The following is an 18338-nucleotide window of genomic DNA, read 5'->3' on the forward strand; positions in this document are numbered from 1 at the left end:
CGTTCCCGGCTTCACCGCCCCTTGCGCCCCGCACTGAGCCGCCGAGCCCGGCGCCGCCGCAGCGCTCGCCGCCACCCCCGCACCAGCCCGGCCCCGGGACCACCGCTCCGGCCCCGGGACCGAGCCCCCCCCGTAGCAGTCCGGAGCGGGCTCGGGAAGCCGGGACCCACCCCTGCAGCGACCCCGCGGGGCCGGGACCACCGCCCCGCCCCGTGAGGGCTCGGGGACGCGCCCCCGCTCTCCCGTTCGCCGCTCCCCGCCGCCGCCCGGCCCCTCGCCCCCGGCCCTGTCCGCGGCCCCGCAACTGCGCCGAGCGCGGCGGGTCCCGCCCGGGGAGGCGGTGGCGGGGAAGGGGGAGGAGAGGCGGCGGAGTGCGCTGCCTCCCGAGGAATCAAACGGGGGGAAGAGAGGAACGCGCGGAGGAAAGGACGGGCCGGGCTGGGGAGGGTCCCGCTCCCGGTCCCGCCCGCCTCGGAGCACCCGCGTCGCCTCCGCGCCGGGACCGCGGTAGAGTCGCTCGGGGCGGCCACCGCCCGCCGGCCCCGCGCCCATGTGCTCCCGGCAGCCGCGGCGGGAGCCTCCACGCCCGGCGTGTCCGTAAGTAGCCCTCCGCTCCCCGGCACCGCGCCTGCCCCCATCCTGGCACTCCCGGACCCTTCTGCTCCTTCCAGACACTCCATGCGCGGCTGAGTCCCCTGCCCCTCCCGGACCCCCTTCACCCCCTTCCTTTCTCTAACCCCTGCCCTCTCTCGTTCCCGTACGTTCATGAATCCGGCTCCTCCAGCCTTCAGAACGTCCTTTCCCTCCCCGACCCCTCCCTACCCTGCACTGCCACATCCCCTGCATCCGCGGACCCTCTTTCCCTCCTACGTTCCCTTTCCCAGCTCTGACACTCAGCCTGGCCGCATCCTTGCCCGTTGCTCCGGACCCTCTAGACTCCCTTCCCTGCTCGGATTCCCAGCCCTCTCATCCTCTTGTCTTCCCGAATCCTTCCTCTCCCGGGCCCCCGTCTTTCCCGTACCTCCCTGCCACCCCGGACCGCTTTCCCTTCCCGGCCCCGCAGTTTTCCGGCTCTCCGTCCTCTTGGGTACTGGGATTCCCCACACTCTCGGCACCTCTGCCTTTCCAGCCCGTCCCCGGCCGCATCTCCTTTCCCTCCCATTCTGCTCCTCTTGGACCCTCTGTCCCCACAACCCATTCTCCTCCCGCGTCTCCTGCCCCTCTCGTATCCCCTGCTCCTCCCAGGTCCCCTGCACCCCTGCCCGGCACTCCCCCACCCTGCCGGCTCTGCGGGCGCTGCGCCCGCTCGCCCGCAGTTTTTCCCTGGCATCACCCCGGCGAGTTTTGGTTCCCGGCCGCCGCCTTCCCTCGGGGGCAGCCGTATCTCTCCGCCGCCCCCTCCTACCCCTGGTGGGCGGGGAGCGGGGTTTCGGGACCGGAGGGGTGAGCCCGCCTCCCGGGAGAGCGCCCAGGCTGTGAGCTGGCAGGCTCCAGGGAGCCTAAGCTGCTGCCCCGCTGGAACCGCAGGATTCGCCGGGTCATACCTTGGGACTCTCCATGTTGTCCCCTATTTCCAGACGTACCTCCTCTGCGATTCAGGGAATGATCTCCCCTAAGTGCTGTGACCCACTTTGGCTTAGACTTTTGGTGTCATGCCAAGGCACAGACACATCCTTCTCTAGATGATGCTTCTGAAGAAATGGTGTCCTGTCCCGTCCGTCCTCCCCCCCCATGCCTCTCCGGCAAGTTTTTATCCCGGGGTTTGGCAGTTTGCAGGTTGAAAGACATTTCTGTGGATAGGCTTTGGGTAGATAGGTGAACTCTTCTTTAGTAGCAGTATAGACCTTTTTAATATTACAGAAGAGACTTCCTTTTCTTAGTGTTTTAAAAGTAAACAAAACTTTTGTGTAATGCACATGGCTAATTTCATGTACAGACTTTCTCTAAGTTCCCTCCCTGTGCTGAAGTAGTATTCATTTTATTGCCTTTTCATGAATTGGATTCACTGATTGGCGTCTAATCATGCTTAGAAGAAAAAGCCCCTGTAAATAGCTATCAGAATTAATTTGGCAGCAACTGTGAGAAATGATCATAAATTTACAAATGCAGTTAGAATAATGATCCAACATGAATTCAATGAGAAATACACCCCCAGCCTCTGGGAACAGCATGTAGGTTTCTGTGACAGTCAAATGCACTTGGGCACACTGATACTGAGCTGAGAGGCTGGGAGTTGTCTGAGAAGGATACAAAAGGGTTATGGCTCCTGGGCTTGAGCTGGGAAGAGGCAAAGAAGAGCTGGGCTGAATGCAAGCAGGAATATTAAGAGAGACTTCTGTGTTTTAACTGTGTGCTCCTTGAGGTTGCGTAGGGTGAATCCAAAAGATGTGGCAATGTCTCCACTTACCAGAAGACCACCTGGAGTTCGGGTTCCTGGCACTTTGGGACATCAAGTGATAAAAGGCTCCTTTTGCACAGGGATGCTAAACTTGGAGTGCTGGGAAAAATGTCATCTCATATCACTTCTTTTGGGGATATGTTAATAAGTTTTACCTGTGTCACAAGAGTCTGAACTTGAAAGGCCTTAGCTGCTGTGGGTGGTTTTGCACTGAAGCTGCAGGACTATCTATATAAAGTGAAGTACATTCTCCAGGCATTGTAGAGCTAGAAGGTCTAGCTAACTAAGAATAAGCAGACCTTATCTGTTTTTTCTCTCAGTACTGGAAAGATTGGGACTTACAGTGGAGAAAAGTGAGGCAAGTACACAGGAGACCCCTGAAGGTGGCTGCAGAGCATTCCTGGATGTGCACAGCAGCCTGTTCCAGCTGGGCTGCCAGCCACCACCGTCACACTGACCACAGAAGCTGGTGTCACTGAGAGTGATTGTAGGGTCTCCTTGCAGGGGTGGGACAGAAAAGTGACATGTCTTATTCAGAAGTCTTCTAGGAAGGAAAAGCATTCTGGCAGACAAATATTCTTTTCTAATGTCAGCATTATTGAACTTGTATTTTTCTCCTTTTTTGTGTTTTGTTATTTAATTAGGGACCTTTGACTTCATGATGGGAGGAAATATCCCCGCGGCTCTTAGGATCCAAGCTTCTCCCAGTGTGAGGATTTGTCAAGGCTGAGAGATTCCGGATTATCCATAAAGCTCCTCTGAAATACAGTTACTTTTGTGTCTTCCCGTCTTGAGGGGTCTTGGAGCAGATAGAAAGATGGCCTCCAGCCTCACCTGTGCTGGCATCGTCTGGGCCTTCCTCTCCTTCCTCTGTGCTGCTGCCTCCTGTGTTGGCTTCTTCATGCCCTACTGGCTCTTGGGGTCTCAGCTGGAGAAATCCGTTTCCTTCGGCACTTTCCGGAGGTGTTCCTACCCGGTGCGGGATGAGAGCCGCCAGATGACCGTGATGGTGGAGCAGTGTGGCCGCTATGCCTCCTTTCAGGCCATCCCGAGCGCCGAGTGGAGGATCTGCACGGTGGTGACGGGCCTGGGCTGCGGGCTGCTTCTCCTGGTGGCCCTGACAGCGCTCATGGGCTGCTGTGTGTCCGAGCTCATCTCCAGGACTGTGGGCAGGGTGGCAGGAGGCATCCAGTTCCTGGGGGGTAAGTGCTCTTGCGGTGAGGGGATGGCGATGTCCAGGCTGTTTGTTTGCTCATGTGGGGACTCTTCTGGTGCTTTGAGAAGAGGAGGGGGTGATTCAAACTTTCTCCTAGGAGGGAGACCATTTGGCTCCCTCAACGACTGAGCTGCTTGTGTGGCTGCCTGAATGTGGCCCAAAGACACAGTGGCCTGTGTTCTCTTGTGCTCAAGTCCCTGTCTGGTCATTATGTGACCTTTGAGAGCTGTGTGGCAAGTCGACTTCTGTGGGCCAGCATCTTCTAAGCAGTTTTGTGGGTTGTAGTCTCCAGCACAGCATAGCTGAGTTGGAGGTACCTGGAGAAGCATGTGGGCTACAGATCCACATGAAGCATTGTGGTTTGGCAGAGGAGAGGCTGTGTTGTGTGGGAACAACCTTTCTTTCTCCTTTTTACCCCTATTACTGGCAGAGCTTCCTCCAACTCTGCTCTCTGCAGCTGCACGTATCTGGCAACAAGCTTTGGCCCAGGTTTGAAGTGTGGATTGTTTATCCATGGTGGAGGTGGCCCACCATCTCCTGGGAGGAGTCCTGCTGGGCTGGCTGACCCATGCTGCCTGCTGATGGTGCCACAGGTTTGTTGGCTCCATGGGCTAGACAGCGTGTGGGAGAATTACCTCCGCTCCTTTTTCCAACTTGTAATTGTGTGGCGTCTTTGTAACTGTAAGAGTATTTGAAGGGTATGAGACAATAAATAGGATCCACAAGCATGCTTTTCACAGGGCACTTTTCCCAGTAAATCATCACCCTCTTGTCATCTGTGACATGCAGATCAGTGGCACTCACTTTTGCCTGATGCAAGCGCTCCACCACACACACGCACTTGCCCCCATAAGGTAAGGTGTTTCTCTGAGCTTTGGGTGCTGAGGCAGTGCAGGTGCCAGCCTTTTTGGGTACCCTGCCATATCTGGTCCCAGCCAGGCTCCCTGGCTCATGCCCCAAAGGAGTGGACTCTAGTGAAACTCCTGTTTCTCTCCCCTCCAAACAGGCTCTTGCCCTGCAAGGGCAGTCTGGTTACGTACCGTGACTGCAGCTTATAAGGAAGCACAAGACAAAAACTCCACTAACTGTCCAGCTTGGTGAGGACAGCTGAGGCTGGGAAAGGGCCCTGTGCCAAGCTTTCAGCCAGACGATACCAGTGTAACTCCCTCCTGGCCACAGGAAGTCTTGTCTCCAAATTTTTTAGTAGTTTCTGCACTTTAGAGCAAGCTGACCCTATCACTTCACCCTTCCCTCAGCTTTGTGACCCACAGGCATTCCTGTGTTTAATCTGTCTGACAATTTGAAAGTGCAGCAGCTGCTGGAGAGTTAACTCTGCTGGGAGCTGTGGTTTTTTGAAACCTGCTCTATTATATAGTTCCAGCCAGGCAGTTGGGGGTGGAGGAGGTTCTCAGTTCGGTGACAATCTGCAAGCCCGCTTTGTCTGACTATTTTCACTTAGAGCCGTCACAGGATTTAACCACCCTCTCTTTCCAACTGCTGTCTCGGCTCATCTGGTTTTAATTTGCATTTGGCCCCTTTCTCGTGACGCGCTCCCCCGTGAGCCTGTGGAGCAGGGCTGGCAGGCGAGCTTACAGCTGTTTGCCTACAGCCACCCCAGCAAACACGGCAGCTCCAGCGGTGGGCATGTGGCCAGGGGATGCAGGAGGAACCCTGCTCCCCATGACACTGGTGTGGGCTGAAGTCATGCACCCTTCTCTGAGGCAGGATGGTGGCTCTTGGAGAAGGAGGTGAGAGGTTCCTTCAGAGCACACCATGGCAACCTCTTAAGCTAGTCCAAGCTGACCAGGCAGCATCCCATCCTGCCTGGAAGGGCATGAGCAGCTAGTGCTTGTTCTCAGTAGGTGGCAGTTCAAAGAAACGTGAACCTGTGATATGAAATGAAAATTGCCAACAACTTTGCTTACAGTTCAGAAATTAGTTACACAGCATGTCTAATTTTCCCCTCTACTGGCTTTTATGGTTGTCTCGCGTTTCATTCAGCACTGCTGGAAGTGTGTAAGAAAAGACCAAAGTGAGGACTGTCATTTCTTAACCTGCTTAAAACCTACCTGTGGGGGCACGAGGGAGAGGCCAGGTGGTGAAAGCCAGTAATTTGGATAAACTGAAGGGTAAAGAGGAGTTTCTTAATCCCTCATCAGATGCTTAGCTGCTATAAATCAGTGTAGGTTAATTGTTTAAATAGTATGACTACATTTACTCAGATGTCTAACTTAGGCCCTGTAATTATTATCTTGTTTTATGTCAAGATAGCCATGAGCTGTTCACCTTATTTACAAACAGAGAATGGCAGCTCTTTGTTCCCTGTAATGCAGTTGTAGGTGTAGTTGTATACCATGATGTGGGCTTTGAATAGGGCTTGGTGGTGGCAGTGCAGTTGTTGTCATTTTAGTTGGTCTCCACTTAGAGATTTAACCAAATAAAACCCTTATAAATGTTGGTTTTTTTGTTTGTTTGGTTGGTTTTTTTTTTAATTGTGAAGTAGAAGTCCCACTTAGCTTTATATAAGGAAAAGCCTAGGAAAATAAGCAGCCACTGAGTGATGCTATTAATTCATCCTCTGTGTTAGGACAGGGATGTGGCCAAATAGTTTCAGTTTCTTTTTGTTTGAGGTATCTGCACCCATACCCTGCTGGGGCTCTTGCTCCAGTGGCTGAGGATGAGTGCTGGAATAAACCATATTTCTCTTGAACTTAGAAACCAGCATAAAGACAGGTTCAATGTAGCTAGTTTATGGCTTTACTTGTGCTCCTTTTGTTTAGGATCCAAGTAAGTTTCTCAACATGATTTAAAAACACAGACTTGAGGAGGAGGTAAGCCAACAAATAATGGATTATTATGGAGGCCCAAGAGCAGAGGAGATGTACAAGCCACTGAAGCTGTGGTGAGCCAAAGCTAAAACTTAGTCCAACACTAGAAGCATTTTTACTGCTATGAAGACGTGGCAGAGAAGTTTGCTTACCAGAAGTGGTAGGAAAACAGCCTGATCCTTTTCTTCTAGCACTGTGAAGGAGGAATAACTCCAAGTAGGTCAGTGGAATAACACCTGTAAAAAAGTAGTGCGGCTTGTGCTAGCTAAATGGTGCCAAAGTTTTATAGCTGGGATTTCCCCAAATTGCATGTGGCAGCTCAAGGGAGTGAATTATTCATGACTGCTTTTACCATAAATCTGCTCTTCTGATAAAAGTTGAATGGCAGAACCTGCAAGAAATTGCAGATCTAGGCAGAGTCAGAAGGGCTCTTTGGATATTTCTTTTTCCTATGTGCTTAGTTTGTATTTGCTATTTCAGATGATCCTGGCTACAGAGTATATATGTATTTTAAGGTGACTCTGGGATGAAACATGTCGAGTTTCTGTTCCTGCTAGAAAGATTGCATCGTAGACTTCTCCTCCCATTTGTAGTTGTGGAAGCTGCCTCCTTTCCCATACATGATCACATGGCAGCTCTGTAGCCATTACAGCAATTGCTTGCATGAAAAATGATGCATTTAGCTTTTTCTAAGGCAGTTTGGTGATGGGTGACAAGAAGTGTCCAACTCCCCAAGGCCAGCCTTTGCTGCAGTGGATGTCAGTCCACAGCTGGAAAACTGCTGCTGTGGTCTCTCAGACCATGCTTCCTGGATGTCTCTCTTGGACTGCTTCAAAGAAATGACAACTGAGGTGGAAGTTATGCTGTCTGTAACCTCTTGAGGGCACAGTCATGTAGATGGATACAGTCTTCACTGATAACATTAAGTGCAGTGTTTCCAGCTGGTTTTCTTTGTGTGTTTGGAAGGCTGAGGCATATATAATGTAGCTAGAACAGATTGTGAGGATGTAGCTTTGACCATAACTATTGAGGATATGACAGCAGGGAGTGAAGTTTAACAAATCTATCGCAAATTGGAGTCTGTAATTATTGATCTTCTTTTCATTGTGCCGTGGCAAGTCAATTCCACTTAAACGGAGAAACTAGAAATTTAAAGGTAGGTAGCTCAGATATGACATGCTAATTTGGTGAATAGTTGTGGAAGAATGGCTGGATGAACAGGGCCATGGGTCCCTGGAAATGTTGTACAAGCAAACCCCATGTTAGCTTAGCATAAGTAGGCCTCACTTGACATAACTAGGCTGCACGCCATGATAAGAAGTTTGCAAAGCATGCTGCCTCATTCTGACACGGTTGAAAGGGCAAGGACAGCAGCAAAAATAAGGAAGAAAAGAGGTTTTGCAATATAAAAATAGAGAAGTAAAAGCGACGAGAATGAGGAATAACCCTGTGTTAGAAACCACAAAGTGGGAGGAGTATGTAAAAATAACCTTTTGCTTTAAACCAATGAACTAACGGTGAGTATGAATAATTATTGACGAGTATGAATAATTATTGAAAACATATAAAAGTACTGCTGTACTTGAAATAAACTGAAGCTTGCTTCACCAATCATATTGATTGATTGCATATCTTCCCTCGCCGCCGTCAAATAGTTTCGCTCTCTAAATGCAGAGCAATGATTTTAAGAACTTAGCAATATTTTTAAGAATGTAATGAACTTAAAGGTTAGCCAGTTTTATGAGAGGCAGTGGATCAAAAGGCACAAGTACTGCAAGGATGGTCAATTTAAAGAGCATTACGCTGGCAAGATGAATCTTTTCATTAAAGTGGTCAGCACGTGGGAATGAAATCTTCACTAGCTCAGAACTCCCTTTTGCTGGGTAGAACAGCTAAACCAAGCTCAGGGTATGGATCTTTGGGAACAAAGCATGGAACAATCTGCTGTCTGAGACACCTTTCTGAACCTGACACTATGACCCTGATTCTGAGTGCCTTGTGAGAAGTGGAGCCTTTCCATGATTGTGGGGTAGCTATGTGGCTGTCAGCACCTGGCATGTTTACTGTCATCTTTAGTATTCATTGATTGCACTCTAATGAAGCACAAGTTTTACTACTCCCTTCATTAAATGAACAAAGTTTTTAGCAGCATCTACTCTTCCTCTCCTTATTTCTCTGTCTTGTTTCCCTTGTGTCCCATGGAAGTGCTGAAACTCCTGAAACTATGGTCCTTGAAATTGTTGGTTAGAAAATCTGGAGAGCTCTTGGAGCAGGGGGTGGTGAAGGGTGCATTTTTTCATTTGAGAAAAAGGGGACACAGTTCCTAACAACTTCTGTTTTTGTCTCAGAAAATAAAACATAGACTTATGAAAAATGCCCTCAGGAGTACATGAAATTGCTGGAGAATCCTTCCCCAAGTGTTGTGTGCCAGCAGAGGCCATCATAGTTTCCATCCCCCATAAGATGCTCAGGCCAAGTGTTTGCTGGGTGCAGATGGCAGAGAAATATGGACTGATCCCTCAAGATGAGGAGAACGTAGAGTGTGGCGTGATGCTTTGGTTCTGTGTTGTCTGTGATGAAATCTTAGAGAAAGCCTTTGTGATTTTGGGCTAAAGATTCTAAGGAGACAGGTCCAAACACAATCTGCAATTTAATGGCATATTAATGGCCAAATCTGACTTTGTGGGGGAGATGGTACTGAAATGTAAGGGATGAGGAGGAAAGAACACTAGGTTGTGGCTTTGTGGGGTCATGCAGAGAAGCTCTCCCTAAAAGGATTTGCTTGGGGAAACAGTTAAAACAGTAAGAAGAGGCTTTTGGGAGAGATGGAGTCACTGAAACAAAGTTGTATTTCAAGAAGAGTGGCTGACAGTTAAAGACAGCTCTGGAGTTCAAGTGGAACAAAACAGTCTTGGTTCTGAGGCTGGCTAAGAAAGGGGCTCTGGGGAGAGTATTTCCAGTTGACTACAGGAACCAGAAACTTCTGGGAAAGGTTTTTGTGTAGCTGGAGGAAAAGGCACTGACCAGTAACCATTATTCTGTCTGACAGCTCAAGTGAGGCTTTCTGCTTTCTGCCTGGAAGACTGAGATCAGCATAATTTGCTCCCTATACGGAGAAAATGTAACTGAGAAAAGCCTTGTAGGAACAGGGAAGATCTGAGATGGTCAAGGGACTTCTATCAAGAAAATAGTAACCCCAGACTCTTTTGTGATTTCCACAAGCAATTTCCTCCTTTCCCCCATATATACACTCTTGCCATCTCTTCCTATAATTTGTACCTGAAATAAAACAAACATTAAAAAAAAGAGGCAAAAATGTCCTGTTCTTTTATTGTCTTCAGCCTAAAAATATTTTGGAAAGGCTAACTTTTGAGGAGAGGCAGGGCAGGGTCATTGCTTCTGTCAGGCTCTTGTTAACCTACAAGTTAGCTCTTCGGGGCTGTTTTGTCACACCTTCCTTTTGTTGGATGCAAAACTTCAGTGGCTTTGCTGTGCTCCTGTAAACACATGATGGGGCAATCCTCATCCTAGACCAAGACCAACTGCAGGCTGGGTATGATTCCAGCATATGTGTGCACATACAGACACTGCAGGAGAGGCAAATGAAAGGACAAGAAGCCTCACCAAGGTAACAGAAGAAGAGAAAACAATGAAAGTGACACTGTTAAAAGTTGCTAGTGAGTGATTGTGTGTCATGTCATAGGCTCATTGATTCAGCAATAATAAAGTCAGCAGAGAACACTGTGACTGCTTAGTCTGAGGTCTGCAGTAGCATGGGTCATAGGACAGCCTTCATATAATTTCAGTTTGAACTAGAATGTATCTCTGAGAAAAAAAACTTCTGGTCTGAATTTAATTAAGTTCAAGAAAAGCCTGATCTCCATAAGTGTTCCAGTGGTGAATTACTCTGACTGCTTTTCTTCCAGATCATTAATGCAAATGTTAAAAATGCAGCACCAAGAATATATCATTGCGAAATTATGCTTTCTCAAGGAATATGATGTCTTTTTTTTCTTTTAAGATCCGACACTTAGGTTGCTTTTAATCCATTTAAGCTGTGCTTTGTTGTGGTTTCTTTACCAGAACAACCTGTATAGAAGCTGCTTTGTAGCTGGTGTGTTTCACACTAGTTCTTTCTCCAGTTTTCTCTTGCAATCCACCAAAGGATTAAATGAAGTGTATAGTTTTGCAGCTTCATTCCTTTTCAGCTAGACTTTGACTTGCTAAACTGAATCCTCTGGCTGTTAGTGCCTGTGTTCAATCCTTGCTTCTCAGCACTACAAGGTACCTTCACATACTGTGGCACAGCATAGAGTCAAATTCTTGGATTTAGATTTGGAGTCCCGAATAAGTAAGGCAGGGAAGTTCAGGACAAGGGAATTTGGACAGTGAAATTATCTTAAAGATTCTGTAGCATATGTTTTATTGAAGATAAGCCAGCTCTCTCTCTGCTGTGTTCAGATAGGAGTTAAAATATGACACAAATTCAGGATTGAATCCTGAATGTAATATATGAACCAATGCAATGTATGTTCTCTGACAGTTTATAAAAGACATTACTTAGATTCCTACTCCCTTAACTAGATAGGGACTTGCATTACTTGAATCTTTCCTGAATGCATGGGCCATCAGGTCTGACTGATAGGGAATCCAGCTAGCAGGTACTTACCTGAAAGAGGTAAAGAAAAGTGCAGACTTAGATTCTGTATATTTTCAAGAGATTATACTGTTTTGCATGGTTGCCTTCACCTTGGTCAGGTGAAGGCAACCATGCAACCAGAAGTTCCTGCTGCTGCCTTGCTAAAGGCTGCTGCCCTGACAGATCTAACAGCACAGGTTTTTGTGAGATTTTCCCTGAAGTCCCACTGAAGGAAAACTGGTTAGCAGAGTTTGCAATTTAAGCTAACACTGACCATTTTAACAAAACAGGTTAGCAAGGGAGGATCAGTAGTAGATATTACTGGTCCTAAGGTGCAGAATCAGTAGCTCTGAGGAGGCCATCCCTGCCAGCAAGGTCACAAGCAGTACAGAGCAGGCAAGGGGCTGTAAGGCTGCTGAGACAGAGGGGATGTAACTTGAAGAAGACAAATTATGTGGAGAGTAACCTTCATACTTAGCTGTCTTAGTTTCTTAATTCTGTTCTCAGCCACTTCAGATAACTCTTCTGGTGTTTCAAAATGTTCCTTAAAAAAGCATCAGGGCCCTTACAGGCTGCAAATTTTTGTGTGTCCTTTGATGTCGGTGACACTTAGTACAAATTACATCACTATTTCTATTCTAGGATTATTGGATTTGACATTAGTCTAAAACAGGTGTGGTTCTCATGATGACTTTCTTGTTGAAGAGGGACCTCACTAAATTAACTTGTTTATACTGAATTGTTTTGAATACATATTCATTTTATTTTTTAAAAAAAATACATTAATCCCAATATAAATTTTGACTAAATACAGAGGAAGAAAAAGCCCCATGCAGAGTTTCAGCCTGAAGCAAATTCTGCAAGTAAGATTTTTGGTATTTTGGAACCACATTTAAAATGGAAATTCTGATGTATTAAAAAAAAAAAGATATTGCTAAAATACTGGGAAGAATCTCTTTACTTCTCTTGTTGTCCTATTAATGTTGAATATAAAAGTGATGTTTTGAATATTACTGCAGCTGTGTTGCGTTTAAGCAGAATTTTGCATTGAGAACAGAATTTTTGATCTAAAGAAGTCCCGGAGTGCTGTTTTATTTATCTGTAGAGTGAAGTTCACTCTTCCTGCTTTTTTATCCCTTTTTTTATTAGAAAGAAACAATGGTGCTCAGCACTTCTGTGACACTTTTCATTTCAAAAGGTTTTGCTTGCATAACCTAATGAAACTTCAGAAAATGTGAGGCAGGGGACCAAATAATTTATTTTGCTGGTGTGGAGTCAGAGTAAATTCAGATGTACCTCTTTTCAGATCCTTTACATTGATGTTGATTAGAGAAGAACCTGGGTTGGAGTTAGCAATTTTGTTTCTACATTGAAAGATCTGGCTTGTTTTGCTTCCTGAGATATTTCAATGGATATTTGAATATTGCTGGGAACTGCATTTAGGCATCAAAATGTTTCAATATTTTCCAGTGCGAGTGAAGTCATATGCCCTACAGACAGGACAGAATTGTTCCCAATGGTGTATTTTCCAGGATTTTGTCCAGTCTCGTGTTGTCTATGTAATTTGTATTTTTTTGTCATTTTTCTTAGGAAACTCAGCTTACTATGCATTCCACATGGAATTTTTTTTCACAGTATTCAACCTGTATTTTCTTTTCCTGCTCACATCCTTTTATTTCTCCAGTACACATTTTTGCCTTCTAAGGACTTTAACTTTGGCTTCACAAAGTAAAATAAGGCAGTTTTCAAACTCCATCATTTCAAGGAATTGAGGAGTAGAACTCGAGAGCAGCCAATGTATTGATTCCATGCAGCGAGCAATTAGGAAGGAATGTGGTGTAATTAATAAACACAGGGTGTATTTGTACAACCAAAACTCCAGCCACGGCTGCTTAGCTTGTGGTGACCATCATGTTGGCTGGCTTCCTGCTCAAGGATTTCCTTTGGCTCTGTGGAGCACCTTGGTTGACTTCAGTGATGTTAAACTTTTTATGCTGCGCAAGTGCGAGGTCCTAAGTGACATTCAGATCATATGGAGAGGGCCTTAAGTCACAGAGAACCAAGAAAGGATCCTCTCCTTTTTTTTGGGATGACTCTGCCACCACAAGACATCACAGGTCAGAGGGGCAATATTGCATTTGACAGATCCCTTCTAGAAGCTGTCCTGTATCTTCTCAGGCATGAAAAACTGGGCATGGTCACTGCACCCTGACAATGCTGGTGATAAGGCTGATTCGCTAGGCTTGATTAGATCTCCTCTTTTGTTTGTTCCACTGTCAGTCCCCTGATGTAACAGGTACATCTGAGAACAGAGGCAGACTTTTTCCCCCCTCCAGACTGGCTTTTCCTTAGAGCCTGACCTGTTGAAATCAACAGCAGTATTCCACAATGGAGCCCAGGGGAAGAGAGGATCTGGAGCTCAGCGCCGTTGCTACTTGTTGTGACTAGAGGGATTTGGAGGAGGTTGCTGCTGTGTGACAGTGCAGAGACCTTCCTGGGGTACCAGATTCTACCTAATTCCCCAGGTACAGAATATTAATTGCATCAGGACTAACACCTTAGCACAAAACTCTTTCTTGAGAGGATTGCTGCACTGTGAGCTGAGCCCACATTTTCTTGCATAAGCCTGATAAGCCCCAATCTTTCATGAGGACTGACCACTTTGAATTGATTTTCAGGTACGGTTCTTTACTAGGAGAGCAGACTTTTATGTAAGCTTGGCAGTAGTTTGTAGGAATATGAAGAAAAATTATAATGAATGAAAACCTAAACAATAACTTATTAGAAATCATTGTTATTTTATCTTGTAGCAGAATCCGATGAGCTTCAGAGAGAATTAAGCAGATGTTCTAGGTTGACAAGCAAGTGAGTTTTTCAGGAAGTTGTAGCCAAACCAATACAGAAAATACAGAATTCTGATAAACATAGTATAGTTTCTATAGTAATGTAAAGATTTGACCCTTTTTTTTGTAAGCTGACAGTTCCGTTGTCTTGCATTGTTTCCCAATAAAGATGCCTTTGTAATGTAAATTTGTACTGTTAATTTGAGAAGAACAGTTTTCTAATAAATGCAAAGTGAGAAAGTATTGACATAAAGCCATGAATGGTCAATCTGGAATAACAGAAGCTGCTTCTGAAATACAGCACCTTGTGAAATGATATGAAACCTGCTAACATTGCAATGTATGAGAAATGGCCTTTCAGCTTCTGAGGAGTGCACTGCCTGACTTCTTCGGAAGTCCAGCTTTTTGTCCAAGTCTGCAGACAAATGAAAGCCTATTTATGAATACTTTTAAATTTTTTAAAATTGAGATCAAACTTGATATTCAGAGCATCACAAGTCATTCAGGTCAGGCACCATACACCTGAATGCCAGTCACTGGGAATGGTTACTAGGATGTACTAAAAAGTGCTTTGTGTTGGGGAATTTATAGAAATCAGGGTAGAGTGATGTTGAGGGACCTTTTGAGTGTATCTGTGAGAGGAAATTTATTTGTTTCAGAATTTGCTCTGACTTGGCCCAGGTGCTCCTATGTGACTACGAGCTTTGAATGTCATTTGGAGATTAGTACAATCTATCTGGCAAATTTGTACAAACATTCCCAGGTGTACCGTGTTGCTTCTATTATGGTTGTTGTTATAATGTATGAAACTCTTGAAATCCTTTGTGATAGGGGAAAAGGCAGAGGCAGTTGCTGCTCCAAAGTCCTCACTGAAACAAAGTCAAATGGGGAAATGGAGGGAGATTTGGGTTAATTTCATTTTTAATATGATAAGAACTGATGCTGACCCATTTCTTGTGTGCTTTGTAGAGGAGTAAGTAAAGGGAGACCTCAAAATGTTGGCTTAGTAACAAGTGACAAATGTATTACTTTCAGGGGTAAGGTTCAGATAACTTTTATTCCCCTAAAAGCTCTTTTACTTCAACTGCATCCTCAGAAAGGTATGAGCAGAGGAGGGAGCATTCAGAGGCAGGGGCATGTAGGGAAGCAGGGGAAGTGGGAATGGAGAGGGCTGTGAGAGGAGAGAAGCTTCACCTCCTCGTAAAATTCCATTTGCCATACCTGCAGGCAGATGGATTCTTGGGTACTGCTGACTTGCAGAGGGTATTTCAGATGTGGCATGGGTTCTGATCAAGAAAATCAGAAACTTAAGGCTTCTGTGCTATAGTGTGTTTTAGATTTCAAGGAATTCTGTTAGTTTTCAAGTTCTTTTTCTGGCACAGCAGTGAAAGCATGATGAATGGTACTAAATACTGGCATAAAACTCTTTACAGCCAAGACAAGCCCTGAAACTATTGCAGGCACATTCTGCAAAATCGAGAGGTCATGGTAAAAGTCATGGCATTTTTATGAGAAATCCTTTTAAAAGAAACACAATGGCTGGCTCTGGAGAGCTTTGTTCAGTACTGGAAATCTCTCTTGCTAGAAACTTTCTCTCCAGAATGTATTCCAGCTTCACCAGCAGACCATTAAAAGGAGAATCTGGCCAATTGGGCCAGGCTACAAGTTCAAGCAGGTTGCAATGTTAAAATTCATCAGTGAGGTAAAGGTGCAGACTCTGAGCCTCTTTGTGTTGTCCAGAGCTAAGACTACCGATAAGCCCCTGAACAACTGAAGTAATGAGTGTAGTGAAGCTACACTATTACTTTTTCCAACAAAAATGGGCTGCACAGCTTTTTTGTCCCGTGTCCTTAACCCAGAATTTGAGGGATTACTCCCACAATGAATGCACGTAGTTCTGTTTGGGAGATCAGGCATTTCTTATTACAATTTCAAATTAATGTTGTTACAATAATTAAGAAGTAAAATGATTCCTTAACAGGCTGCAGTGGAGTGATGCTTTGGCAACTGTTCTTCATGCGAGCACCGTTGAACAGAGCCCTTCTCCTTTGTTGGCATCATCTTCTATTTCCTATTCCCCTCTATTGACTTCATTGCCCGGGCTGTGGAAGGGGACACCATGACTGAAGATAGTTTATGCTGAGCCAGTAACAGCTCTGATTAGCTTGTTCCTCTTTTCCATAACAATTTGCAATAAAAACTGTCAGGAAAGAACCGTGCAAGGGCTGGGACAATCCATATACTGGAGATGGCAAATTCCATTTCATGCCACTAAGCCAGAGATCCAGTGCTAAGAACACAGGAAGCTGGGAAGATAAATACTGTAACTTTTCATCTCATGCATAAGAATTGCAGTCTGTTTTGATCTAGTGATAGAAAAAAGTCATTCTGCTTATCTCATCTAACATAGTGGCTAGTCTGATTACAAGCTTCTCTGCTTGGCACTTTTTTAAATTCAATTTGGCTGCCTATGCCCTTGGCACACAGTGGGTTTCATTAAATTTCACAGCAGTTAGTTTTCATTCCCTCTGTGACACCTTTTTATCAACATTTGACTCTAGTGTAATTTCAAGCAATTGTGCTTTTTTTTTTCTGAAGTGCTTGTACCATAATAATTTGGCAGAGCAGGTGGGGGAAAACAATTCAGACACTGTTGCAAATCTCTGTACAAAAGTAATATATGAGAAGCCAGGTCAGCTTGCAAGTGTTTTTCACATATGACAGCAAAAATGAGCTCCTTCCCTTTCTGTATCATTGAAGACTGCCAAAAGTGCAGTTAAAGAGCTTGCTGTAAGAGGCAAATTTTATTTCCTTCAAGCTAATCACAGCTTCATTTTAAAAGCAGACCTAGTGGACTGTTGCTGGATTGACAACCCAAGGTTGTTAGACAAGCCTGCAACTCAGACTGCTTAGCAAGTCTGTGTGAGTTTCCTTATCAAAAACAGATGAAGAGGTTGCTATGGTAGGAAGGTGTGTGTGTGTGTGAGCACAGGAATACAGACAGCAAGTGCAGCTTTTTTTCCTTTTAGTGTTGGATGCTCAGTTTTTGGTAGGTGGGGTGAGGCAAGACAAGCACCCCAGCATGGGCCTGGCATGTCTTGTCTCCCATGCAGAGTGACACTTTCTCCAGACAGATACTGGGCAGATTTTTACAGCTATGAGTGGATTTGCCAAAGTATAAGTGGTTTTCAGGTGCACTCTAAAATGCCTTTATTTGCAGAGTGTAATGCTAGCCCTTTTTCATTCTGCCAAGCTGAACTTCCAAAAATAATGTGTTATGGTTTCTCAGTAAAATTTTAAAAAGTACCTAATTAAAAATTAATTCAAAGTGAAGCTTAAAAGTTCTTAAAAGTGAGCTCTGCATTCTGAGGTGACTCAGAGACCAACAGATCTGCACCTCACTGCCAAGGCAAGGGCAGCCAAGCTTGGGAAACCATAAATTATTTTCAGAATGAGACTTCCAATTGAGGAAGCTTTTCCTTATGTCCTTTAGAAGGTGTTGGTTCTTGTCCTTTCAGTTTTACTAATGGAATGTCTTGCTTTCCTCCTGGAGATCCTAAGGTCTCCACAGTGCCCCTGTAGGCAAAGGGTTTCCAAATGTACACAGTCTTGAGCATCCTGAAACAAGTCAGGTTTTTCTTAAACACCTCAGGAAAGCTGGAGATTATGGACAGCTCCCCACCTTCTTTGCAGGAGAGACCTTTGTGCTCTGTACCTCTGGTGGGAGAATATCTGCTGGGAATTTTCCTCAGGGTACCCCCCTTCCTTGGCGGTTCCCCATGTGATGGGACTGGTCAATCCCACCGGCACAACATTTTTTGGTGGATAGGCTGACTGTAGTTCACATCTCAATCAGTGTCTTGAGTTCCCTGAGAAGGAGGAGGCTTGGCTGTGCCAAGAAAGCAAGGGCATCTTTGTGGCAGTGACTCCAAGCATCCACTGTGTCTCTGAAGGGCAGTGGCTGCTGCAAGATCTGTGTGCTCCAGCTGCCACTTCCGAACGATGAGCCGGGTACCCAGCTAGTGCAAATTGTCACAGTGCTATTGAAATCAGCCCTGACTTGGGTCTGGCTGGAAAAGATGGCCTCACCCGTTCTTCTGGGAATGGCCTTTCCAGAGCACAGTTTTCAGTGCGTGAACCTCTGGCTATGGACTGAAAGCTCATTTTGGTTTTTCCAGGTTGGCTGGGTATATTGGTTGGCTGGTTTATGGATGAAGGCATAGCTCATAGTTTCTGTGAGCTTTTTTTTCCTACTAAGCTGAATATAAGAATACAGATTATTCTTTGTCTTAGCATAAGGGCTTGCAGTACAGAATCTTGGTGTTTCCAGCATGAAATGTGCCAGTGTAAGTAGCAGACCTAATACAGTGTAGCAGACTGTTCAGCAATAAAATTTCTCTGGGGGAAGTTTCTT

The 18338-nt window shown here is 45.6% G+C and overlaps 1 protein-coding gene across 1 annotated transcript in view; it reads left to right on the forward strand.

Moving 5' to 3' along the window:
• Positions 1–18338, forward strand: part of LHFPL6 (LHFPL tetraspan subfamily member 6) — a 137488-nt gene continuing 119150 nt past the window's right edge. The window contains exons 1-2 of the mRNA XM_054655080.2: positions 1–597; positions 3043–3600. Of these exons, the coding sequence (XP_054511055.1) occupies positions 3216–3600 (385 nt within the window). The 5' untranslated portion in view covers positions 1–597; positions 3043–3215. The remainder of the gene's footprint in view (positions 598–3042; positions 3601–18338) is intronic.

The sequence above is a fragment of the Agelaius phoeniceus genome, chromosome 2, assembly GCF_051311805.1.
Source record: "Agelaius phoeniceus isolate bAgePho1 chromosome 2, bAgePho1.hap1, whole genome shotgun sequence".
Classification (NCBI taxonomy): domain Eukaryota; kingdom Metazoa; phylum Chordata; class Aves; order Passeriformes; family Icteridae; genus Agelaius; species Agelaius phoeniceus.